Below are 11987 nucleotides of genomic sequence, written 5' to 3' on the forward strand. Positions count from 1 at the left end.
AGTTCAGAAATAATTTTCTTAGAATTTTCTTAGAACTAGAACGACATTTTTGCAAAAGACGAAGCTTAAACAATTCTGTCCAAAAAGAATCATTTTAACTATGGCAGTATAAGTATCAGATTAGTTAGATACACTACTAAATATTAAACTCAATTAAACTCCAGTAATCCGAAACTTATGCAAGTTATATTTGTTGACACAACTGATGTTAATAATTTATACGCAAATAATGTTCATAAATCACAGTCATCATAATCACGGTGAAACTAAATTGTTATATTTAGAGTAACTAACAAAGCAAAAACATAACATTAAGATCAAATTGCTGTTTATTCATAAAATGTCATTTCAATATTTGCCGTTCTATTTACTGTGATGTTGAAATGAAGACTTGAGAGGTAAACGGTATAAAATAGTCGGTTACAATGGCAACAACGCCTTGCACATTTTTGGAAAATTGCTTTCAGACAATTGTGGCAATACAAAAACACCACAGTGCAGCAAATATTAGAAGTATTAAAATACATTGTGCATAAATATGCTCAGAGCAAAAGCAAAGTCAGACTAAATGAACGAATGCTACAATAATACATTCAGGGCTATGTTAAAATCCATTCAGACTAGTACAATACACAAAGTATCCCTTTGTCTTAATATAACTTTGATTTTACTTTTCTGCAGCACATATTAAGAAGGTGCTAATGTATGTGCAAATTAGTATCAGGCAGGCACTAAAGATGTGTAAACATTTTTTTCTCCACAAAAAAACAAACAAACAAAAAACACACCTGCTACTTTGAGTATACTAAAATAATATTACCTTATTGAATATTTGCATATTCACATGGAATTTCTCGCTGGTCACTGAATCTCCTCTGAGACCAAATCTGCAGGGATTTTCTCATCATAGTGTCAGCGATAGGCCTAAACTCAACAATAGCAGGGTCAGGCTTTGGGCCAAAAATGCGGCAGAGTTCTTCCTGAACTTGATTCGACCTTCCACGGCTGGGTAGACGGTTTTCATGTCAGAGATGTATTTAGACAAAACTGAAGCATCCATATCACCTGGCAAGAAGCAAATAACATTTCATTCATAACTAATAAGAATTTTATCTTTTACAAAACATTTAAACTTTCAATATTTGGGGGGCTCCAAACTTCGAATGCGTTTTTTTTTAACCCCCTACCAAAACTAGTATCTTGGATATTACATCAGTAGGAAATTAGATAAATGTTTTGTAATGTATATTTGAGAGAGCGCACGTACCACACACATGACGACTCTGCTGGAAATGCTTAATTCATGAGGTAATCCCCCCGCCCCCCTGCAAGCATTCCTAAAGATGCTAGTTTCCTATTAATTGCAGACTATTTGTTTTGTACGGGATCCAAATAAATTCTATTATACGTTTTGAATTAAGTCCCGCTGTGTTGGCCACACAAAATTTACGTCTGTGCTATTTCTAATCCAAGATGACTTCAGACTTATCAACAGTCTTGCATTTTTACACGGACCATAACTTAGCGGACATTTGAACTTCATTAAAAATCTTAAGCAATTTCGGGGTTTGATGGAATGTCTTCTCCATTCTAAAGCGCTTGCCTTTTAAGTTAAGTCGAATCTGCTGAGGAATAAAAAGCGCCTTTGCAAATTTTCTTTTTTCCAGTGCCAATAACAGCTCATTTTCCAGAAAATTTAGAGCTTCCAGATTCACAAGTCATCCTTACTCTAAATCATTTCTGTTTGTAGTTCGTAGTGGAAAAAAGCTGCAAACTTAAGGTAGTTTGGCTCCTAGCACCCATTTAATAAGTTTGAAGAAAAATGCGGAAGTTATGGTAACGGATGACTGCAACTAAACTAGGATAAAATGTCGTCGGTTTGTCCACCTGTATTATGCTTCAGCATCTCCTCCTTGAACATGGTGAATCCGTCGCCTCCCCCTACCAGGTAGGAAGGCATGACCACAGTGTACGTCTTCTCCAGGTCCAGTGGTTCGTACTTGGGCACTCTGCACCGGGTGCAGAGCACAGATAAGGATACAACCCGCTGGTTTACCGGCTTGGACAGGTCATACACCACATGGATGCCTATAAATGAAGAAAATGTGAAACTTGGTAAAAAAAAACAAAAAAACACGGAAGTAGATTGACACTCATTAGGATTGTAAAATATTTTTGTTAGCTTGCACAAACAGCAACTAACTACAATAAATCCAAACCCTAAAATTTCATTTTTTGGCAGAATTAACCAAATGCATTCCCTAAAATGATTACCGTGTTAATACCAACAATGTTCAACATTGATATTTGATGAAAAATAGGACCTGACACTTGCAGGAATTCTCCGCGCATGCCCCCATATCTGTGAACAGAGTGTTCAAAAGCTTTTTTCATGGTTGATCCCTTTATCTGAATCAAGTCCACACTTTGTTGAAATGGTAAGACGGTGAGGATCTCCTCCATTGTTATGCTACCTGAGAGTAAAGGGTCACACAAAAAACACAACACAATTAAAAAAACAAACTGCGGGAAATGACATGTCAAGAACCGTTGTGTCCTTCTAAGTTTACCATTTTTGTAACGCTCATCTATTGCTGTGCGAATGGCTCCGCTGTTCAAAATGCAAGCGGCCACATGATTCCACTGCAACTCATTTGAGTGTTTTAAATTGTGGTAGACCTAACGTCACAAAAGGAAAGAACAGAAACCGAGGTTAGTTTCAAAGCTTGTGTGCAAAGCATGATCTTGTTAGGCTCACAGTTTACAGAAGTCCTATTACCATAGCGTCACAAATCATGTTTCCAAGGTTGCATTCTCGAAAACGACACTCCTCAAAGGACCCATTGAGGTACACTAATGTCTGGCCGACATATTTTTTCGAGTACTGAGCCAGCTGCTCCTTCCACTTCTTGACATCAGCAAGAATGTTGGGATCTGAAGGGTGAAAAGATGGAACAGTGTGAATGAGATCTTTTGGCATTTTCAATGTAGACCCAAATGACCGGGTCAATTACCGTAAATTTCGGACTATAAGCCGCTACTTTTTTCTCAAATTTTGAATCCTGAATCACGAATTTTAGCTGGTGCGGCTTATAGTCCGGTGCGGCTTATAGTCCGAAAATTACAGTACTTCTGTTTACCTTGAGGTATGCTACTGTCCAACAGGATGGGGTTTCCAACTGCTTGTACAACATTTCCTGCCTGGTCAAAGGTAACCTTCAGGTAGCCCAGGTATTTTCCAAAAGCATATGCTTGGACCACTGGCACATCTCTGCCATCATCTGACCTCACCATGAATGGATACGGACCTGCTGGCACTTCAGTAGATGGAGCAGGTCCTACAGGGAGACAGGGAGGAGCGATATCAACATTATTCCTTACTGATGGATGGATGGATCAAACCAAATAAAGATGTTGATATAGATTGATATCAGTATCATGAGATCAATGTTAGTGGTATGGTTGGTTGAAGATGTACAAATATGTACCAGAGTAAAGAAATGTGTTGGTGTGTCCGCCAATAACTACGTCGATCCCTCTGACTTGTTTAGCAATTTTTTGATCCATGTCAAAGCCGGAGTGACCCAGGGCGATGATCTTGTTGTAGCCGAGTGTGAGCAGTTTGTTAACTTCCGCCTGCAGGGATGTTACCTCATCCTCAAACTTCAAGTGCGGTCCTAATAAGCAAACACAGGAACGAAGTTCAAGTTTGGTAACTGGTTTGTGCAGCTCTGAATATACAATGATTAGATAAACAACCCGGGAGCAGTGACACTATCAAAAAAAAAAGAAAAAAGAAAAAAAGTAAAAATAAAAAAATAAGTCCATTGAAAAATGAAATGATTTTACCATTAAAAAATCAATTTGAGTATTTCACAATTACGGCATGAAGGGCCATGTAAATGGAGAAAGAAAAATCAAAAGTATTTACACATGTGCAATTGTCCAAATTCCCTGAGCTCATCTTATCAACAATAATTATTTCATTTCTGTTAGTCTTTTTGAAAGTATTGCTGGTTGCGACCAATATGGTTCTGTTTTCAACCTGTGGTCTGTGAGGTAACTGCGTCTTCCTCTTCTCAATATGGAAATAAAAGACTGGAGTGACCTTAAATGGCAATGAATTGTCTCAACTCACTGTTAACAATTAAAAATAGACATAAAGTGAGATTAGAACATTTTTACCTGGCCTCGACAAGATGGGGGTCTCAGAGGTGGTGTAGCCCACCACGGCCACCTTCTCCGAACCCACGCTGAGGACCGCGTGAGGTCGGTAGTAGCGGCTGAAGTTGGCCGCAAGAGTCTGGTCCGTTTTGATGTTGGAACTCACCATTGAGCAATTTAGATTTTGCAGGAAAGGGGCGATAAGACCCTCCACTCCATTGTCGAACTCGTGATTCCCAAAAGCCTGTGACGCACACGCGCAAAAAGTTATTTCCATTTGACGTGGCAAACTTTAAAAAAAACAACAACATTTACCATCACATCATAACCAAGTTTGTTCATGAAGTAAGCCGCTTCTGCGCCTTTGTAGAAATTAAACCAAATGGTTCCTTGGAACTGATCTCCGGCGTCCAGTAGCAAGACATTCTTCTCCTCTTTGCGGATTTGGAACACCTTGCTGAAGCGTCGCGCCACCCCTGCAAAGCAGCGACCCCCGGCTTGACACTTCCCAGAGTCTACGCTGGTCTCCTCGATGCGCGCGTGGTTGTCGTTGGTGTGCAGGAGCGTCAATTCGAAAGTCGACCCCGGCTGCCAAATATCGAACAGCAGCAATAAAAAGAAGCAAGCCGAGACCATTCTCCACGACAGACTCATTTTGTGCATGTGTCTGTGTGTGCGTGTGGCGCGCAAAGGGACGATCGGAAAAGGCGTGGGCTCCCCCTTCGTCTGTGGGTTGAATGAGTACATTGGGTCATAAGTAATTTTGTTCCTTGAATGGATTTTGATGAGTGATTTCTCTCCCCCCCGCCCCTTTTTTTTTTTTTTTGCATGCACGTCATCAGTATGTACATCAGTGGATCTCAGGTTATGGGGTCGCCAACGTTTTTGAAGCAGAGCACTATTCTTGAATATCAATTAATGCAAAGTGTAGTTTAATACTCGCTCGTGAAATAATTTATATTCATTTTTAAATTGTGTCAGTGACGTCATGGAATTCAGGTATGATACTGCTTGTGAGTATGATATAGCTTATAAGTGTTTTTAAATGCAATTGGTCTGGAAATATCAATACATATTTAAATACTATATATAAAAAATTATATTTCTGAAGTGCTTTATAAACAAAGTTGAACTGAGTTTTTAATGGAAACAACTTTTGTAGTAAAGTTCAAAGTAGAACTAGAAGTTAAATGCACTTTGGCTGTATGAATATAATAACAGAAGAAAGAATATTGATTATATATCATTTCAGCTTAAATGTGTATTTCAAAATCAACTGTTGACTAAAAAAATATTTTTAGAGTGGAAAAAGGAATCCACATCCATCTGTCTTCAGATTTTGAAGTAGGAGACAACACTGTGCAGTCACAAATGAATTGTGTGATAATAAGCCAACAAACTACAGGGAAAAACAAACGACAAGAGCGGGAGCTCAGCTGTCAGAGGGCGAGATGAAAAGCAATAAAAGTTGACAATATAATACTGCACGCAGGAGGTGCGGAACAACGATAAGTGACAAGTGAAAACACTTGTGTGCAATCAAGTTGGCATGCATCAGTGCGCTGAAAGCCTGCTCTTCAATTCTCCAACAAATCTCATTGGGAGCAAAAGGCAAGAGTGATAAACTGAAACACCTTTCTATATTTATATATCAGAAAATGTGCTTATCTTTAAATGCCAAACCACAACATTGTTTGTGCACTCACTTTCAATGTATAATTCACCTTAGTTTCTTCTTGTAAAGAATTTCACAAGTATTTTGAAGCTAAGATTATTTCTTTTTAAAACATGAAACTGAGATTGGAGATCCAGAAGGTTCCAATCACAAAGAGTTTGATTTTAAAAATACATCAATCAATTTTTGATCGTCTCCCGACAGACACTGAAGCACTGTAGGCCAAAATGGTTTTATAGAAACATAATAATAATAATAATACCTAGTGGAGCTGTTTGTTTACCTTATATGAGAAAGCTCTCTACATGATGCCCTGTTATTCTTCACCATGGCAACCACAATAATAAATCTTCCAATTTCAATGAGCACCCTTCTGACATTGTCACATATGGAATTCAATGCATAAGAAATGACTGGAGCAAAGGCAGGATCGCTCACATGATGCGGTTGTTGTCAGTAGATGATGCACGGTGCACAGAGACTCCTTTTTACCCAGCAGGCAAGCTGGAGACACACATGGCAGCTTTGTCGTCATGGAGACCTGCAGGCTTTAGTAACTTGTGGGTAAGGAGCCAAAGCCTATTGAGTGGGAGACGTGCCTCAGTGAAATACCGTGCACAAAAAAAAAAGTTGTTGTGCACTTCCTCTTTGCGCTGATACATCTAGACAAGCTTTGGAAACCTCCATTTATCTCTCTAGAAACACTTAGCGGTAATCAGTGCGAGAGAGAGAGATGCATTTACGGCATCATTTCACACTAATGGCAACAAAAATTGCAAAGGTCATCACAACGCTATGTGCATTTACAGATGAACAGATTTCTTAGTCATTGCATTTCTCAGATTCGAATAAATTTGCAAACTATTCAAGTGCACATCTTAAAACATTTTGTACAAATAGCAAACCATCATGCAAATGCTCTACATATGTTATGTCAGATTTGTTTTTGTTTTTCTTGCGGTATTTATACAATGTCAATATTATAGGTCTTTAATGTCTGTTTGAGGAATTTGACCTTTTGCGATGATGTGAATCTCAGTGTTATACTCGATTGAAACAACAAATGTGCTTTAGTTTGTTTTTCAATGTCTTCCCTTAACAGCCCTCATTGATGTAACTCCTTTTGGAATACTTTCTTACGGAAAAAGCCATAAAAAGTGACCTTCCATTGACCTTTTGGTGCTAAAGAGACTGATAGTTCACTTGCCACATTTAAAATTCAAAGCAATCAACTGCCTGAGGGCATCCTGACAAAGTTGTTTTAGGACAAAAACACAATCGTTTAAGGTCAGGACTCTTCCTTGCAGTTTGACCACATCTGCGGTATTTTCAACATTCTAACGCCCAGAAAGTAAACTGCAGAGAGAAACCAGTGGAAAGCTCGCCTGGCAATTCAAATTTTAGCAACGCCTCACTCATAGTGACTCATGAGGAGAAACAACTTAAAGTGACGTTTATTCCTTCCGGCCACAGCAGCCCCTTTTGCCCGAAACGCACTGTGTTATTTTGGCAACCTTTTTTTCCTCCATATTCAAACCTTGTTAAGTTTTCTCACGGTCCATCATGCTGACAAGCTGTGGGGATAAGGGGGATAAGGGGGAATCCCAAAGGCTCAAAGTCACATACGATTGAGCTCGCAGTCTGCCATGGATGCCAGTACGTTCCCTTCCGGCCTGTCATGTTTTGATGGAGTCCTATCACTTATCACATTCCTCTGATGGACGACGGGATCATGTTTCTAGCCTCGTCAGACTAGACTGAAGCTCCCATGTGGGACCAGGCTCTAGAGTCGATGTCAACATTGAGGGGAGATGGGGAACGGGGGTCACGTCGTGTCGCTCAATAAATGCTTGATGACATTCGTTTACTAATATACTCATCCATCATTTTGTTCCCAACTATGCAAAACAGCTCGCTATGATCGCATTGCTATAAATTGCAAGCTCATTGCCATGAATTGCAATCTCTCCCCGCCCCCGCCCACACACTCACAAAAGCATGAATAGAAATGCCACAGTGGTTAAGTTAAATACACGGCGTAGCTTTAGAAACTTCTCGAGGCACTTTTCCACATATGTGGCTTACTTGTCAGTAGAAAGGTGGCAAAACTTGCGGCAAACACCCCAGAACATGACACAGCTTGAAAGGACCATCACAGGGAATGTAAACTTCACGCTAGACCATCTCCAAAGTTCCATGTCAGCTTTATGTTTTGGTCGAGACATTTTTTTATGGTCAACAAGGTTTCATTTACTGTTTTGGACATTTTTTTTTAGTTTTCCGGGCATCACCGCCTGACATTTTTGCCCACCTCGTCCCCCCGGGTTGTCTCACAACCACCCAGGTTTATATATATAGTGGCCTAAAATGAGGCCGCCGGGAACATAGTGTAAACGCAACCTAAGCAGCAGCTGGCTGCTGCAGTAAGACTTGTAAACAATTACTCATCTGCTCCAGACGTCTGCACACCATTTTCCAAGGAAGCCTTAGTAACATTAAGCACTAACATAAATGTACTGTAGTTTATTTTTATTTATTCCCTAGCAAGGGTGATGAACACTTTTACCATCGGGGCAATACCAGTTTTAGCAGGAGGAGAAAACCCACAAAAACTCAGGGAAATCCTCCAAAATCCTCACAGGAAGACCTGAATTGAGATTTTAATCCTAAACGGCAGAATTGAGGCAAAACTTTTGGATTTTTCTCCTATGTGCGCCACATTTTGGAGATATTGATGATTTCAAACGTTTGCTGAGTGCTGACCAACAAGTTCACCAATGTTAACCTTACGTCCACTTTCTTCCCCAGAACTGATGTGTGATTAGCACACGCCTGCACATTAGACGTCAGTCCTCTCGTTAACTGCTAGCACACACCAAGTACACACACGTATGTCATCGGTCGGGGACGTGCGAAATGTGACAGTGTATTCCTGCGGGAGGCTGCGAATCAAATCTCATGTCACGTCGCTCCCATAATTGCGTCTAATTTCGCTCGTACCTCATAGCGAGGTGTCATTTACAATGTTTGCAGTTTGTGCCGTCGGGTAATCTCCCAATAATTGATGAAAAGGAAGCCATCTGTGGTGCTGTGGTTGATTTCTGGGAATGTTGAGAGCTCAAAATGCAACCAATCCTGGTTGATTGGCACAATGATATCGGCGCACCGTCACAGCTCCAGCTTTGATAAATCAATTCCGTGCTTTTGCTTCTTTCTCCGTGAAGCATGGCGGGCTTCCAGCTCGTGGAAACAATCAGCAGTTGGTTTCCCATCTGACCATTCTGCTACTAAATGGACTCAGTGCTTTCCGCATGAGCCGTAACACGCCCTGCCACGGCATCACGGCTCATTTCCCGTCTCGTATTCCCCAAAGGAGGATGAAGTTGTGGATCACGGCCAGCTTGTGAGATGTACTTGTGACCTTCCTCCTGGATGGCAGTGAAAAAAGTAACAAGTGCTAATCTAGGGCAGGACCAGCAAGGCCTTCTCTGCCAGCCTAAACATTAGAAAATGTACCAACTTTCATTCATTCATTCATTTACATTATTGTGCCATGTTATCCAATAAATATTGAATATTTCCAAGTGATATAGTTTTTATATTTACGATGTGATGGTGGTGGTAGAAGAGGTGGATTAAATCGGTCAAGTGCCCACAGAAAGCAATTTACATACAGAGGGTCGTCTGAAAATTGGGGCAGAACTGCTTCAAAAAGTGGCACACAAGCCCTCTCTACTCTATCAACATCCCATCTGGAAAATCAGACCCCCAACTCTCATAATAAATCTTGGCCTACATTTGTGCCTGCTGTGGTGGCTTTCCAGAGCTCCCACTCAAACACATAATAACATGGCAACCAAAGACAACTTTGAATTCCATAGGACCTCTAAAGTCGAGTCTTAACTTGCAATTATGTCACGTAGACTTATGCTCATGAGCATCTGGACCAGCATGTGTGGGTAAATCATAGCCCGGGAGGCACATCCAACTTCTTTTAATTCTACCTGTTTTATTCATTTAGCTGTTTTTTTCTTGGTTAAATAAAAATAATTATACATTTTTTTTTAGCTCAAATCATTCAGTAATTGGTCAACTGATTTATTGCAGTACACTATAAATTTATATTTTTATTTATTTTATTAAATTATTAGTTAATTCATTCAAATTAAATTAATAATTTCATGGATTTAGCTGTTTTTTCTTGGTTGAATAAAAATAATTTTGACTTTTTTTAGCTCAAATCATTCAATAATTGGTTAATTGCAATACAATATAAATGTACATTATTTATTTTATTAAATCATTGGTTAATTCTTTCTAATTAAATTCACATAAACATATACAAGTTATTAAAATAAAGTATTTTACATGTCCATCTTAAATGCACATTTTTTTCACCTAACCTGAAAATGACTAAGCTCATCTGTGTGTGTTATAAATCACATGCAAGTCTTAAGCCCACAAAAAAATGTGCTACACTTTTTCTTCACCTTTTTGTGATATCAGCACAGAAATGTACCACCGAAAATGATTCAACTTTATTTCTAAACCTTTATAGGTGGATCAATTTTAATCCATGTTCGGCACTTTGACTTGCACTTTGTACAAATGAATCTAGACATACTGATTGATTATGGAAATTCATATAATAAACTTAAACCCTAGACCAGTGATTCGGAACAGGTACCATGATTGATTATCATGGGTGCTTTGAAAAACGATCAAATTTCCCTTTATTTTATCGCTAGCAGGTGGAGTCCTTGCAAAAATGCCAGGTATATGTTGAGCCTTTAACATTGCACCGTCAAAGTATTTCAGTTTTTTGACAAGTTTAGCCGAGTCTTAAACCGTTAGTGACAAACTGCTTAAAACTTGCAATATTCTGCGACATAACCACTTTTTTTCTTCCCAGATCGTTCAAAGGCAAACACGGCTGACCTCGCAGCACAGCGTGGTCACCTCCCCCGCGTCATCTCATTATCGTGTGGATGAGGCTAAGCAGTTTCCTGCTGTGGTGATTTTTAGGGTATCGGTTAGGTGAAAAGGGAGGCATGTGACAACCAGGGGATCTGCCCTCATTTTGGATTTGTCCTATTTGGTACTTAGTCACCAGTGCTGTCCTTTGAAAACCACATGAACTCAAAGTTGACCAATGAAAATGAAAGTGTTATTGTCATTAGTGTAGTTGAATAAAAAAAAATGTCAATTTTTTTACTCGATTAATATATTCTAATTATATCTATTCTAATATATATTAATTATTCTATTATTGGTTATGACTTGGACATATTTTTGTGAAGCTCCTTGGAGAACTGAGTGAATCTCCTAGACTGCCTTTTTCTGAAAATGTGTCCGAGTGAGTTGTTCAGAATTTTGGCAACACTGTAACATCACAATGGCGTAGCATACTGTTTGCTTTTCAACGGTATATCATGAAAATATAATCCATTGTCGGGTTTTGAGGAATAACAGATGGCTTGGGGGAGAGGAAGGCAACACTGGTGCAGACAGAAGCGCAGACTGTTCAGCGAAGTTGTTGACACAGTTTTGGGCTATTTGTGTTGGGCGAGAAACACAAATGCACAGACGGATTAAAATAACAAAATAAGTGTATAAAGTGGACTTCGAAATGCTTTTTTACCAGGGTAGCGAAGGCAAGTAAAATATATTCACTTCGTTCAGCCAGCTATCTCTGCCCCAGTTGTCAGGGTGATAAAGTCCATCCATCCATCCAATACCTGTACCGCTTGTCCCCATGGGGGTCGCAGGCGTAGGGGACACCCTGAACAGGTGGTGATGAAATCCATGCTCGAATTTGGCCTCACAGCAGAAGCGGCTGGGCGAGTAGTCGCCCATGCGTTGTAGCCCTCTGAATCGAATGGAATCGTAATGTATCGAGATTCCCGTCCTCCAGTTGAGTCTCGCTTACTTAAAAAGCGATATTTCAGACTCATTGTAATGTGAACCAGCAGAGATTCACAGCCTGACTGAATCAGCTCTTCATTTATTTTTGGTTCATCAGGTTCACTTTGCAGCAGATGCAATGTGCAGCTGCGCAGAATGTGAATAGGGCTCGGAAAACAGCCAGCTCAGGACTTTGAGTAAAAACATATAGACTAACCAATAAAAATATGCCAGGTGGTCAAAA

General features: G+C 39.7%; 1 protein-coding gene across 1 annotated transcript; it reads right to left on the minus strand.

Annotated features, from left to right (window-relative positions):
* Positions 1 to 311: 311 nt before the first annotated feature.
* Positions 312 to 4924, minus strand: nt5e (5'-nucleotidase, ecto (CD73)). The gene is made up of 9 exons (XM_049739779.2): positions 4480 to 4924; positions 4186 to 4408; positions 3489 to 3677; positions 3141 to 3338; positions 2780 to 2934; positions 2571 to 2679; positions 2325 to 2474; positions 1888 to 2088; positions 312 to 1065 (listed from the first exon to the last, which is right to left on the minus strand). Exons 1-9 carry the CDS (start codon positions 4909 to 4911, stop codon positions 905 to 907), a joined length of 1818 nt encoding a protein of 605 aa, XP_049595736.1. The 5' UTR covers positions 4912 to 4924; the 3' UTR covers positions 312 to 904.
* Positions 4925 to 11987: the final 7063 nt, after the last annotated feature.

This window comes from Syngnathus scovelli, chromosome 14, assembly GCF_024217435.2.
Source record: "Syngnathus scovelli strain Florida chromosome 14, RoL_Ssco_1.2, whole genome shotgun sequence".
In the NCBI taxonomy this organism is placed as follows: domain Eukaryota; kingdom Metazoa; phylum Chordata; class Actinopteri; order Syngnathiformes; family Syngnathidae; genus Syngnathus; species Syngnathus scovelli.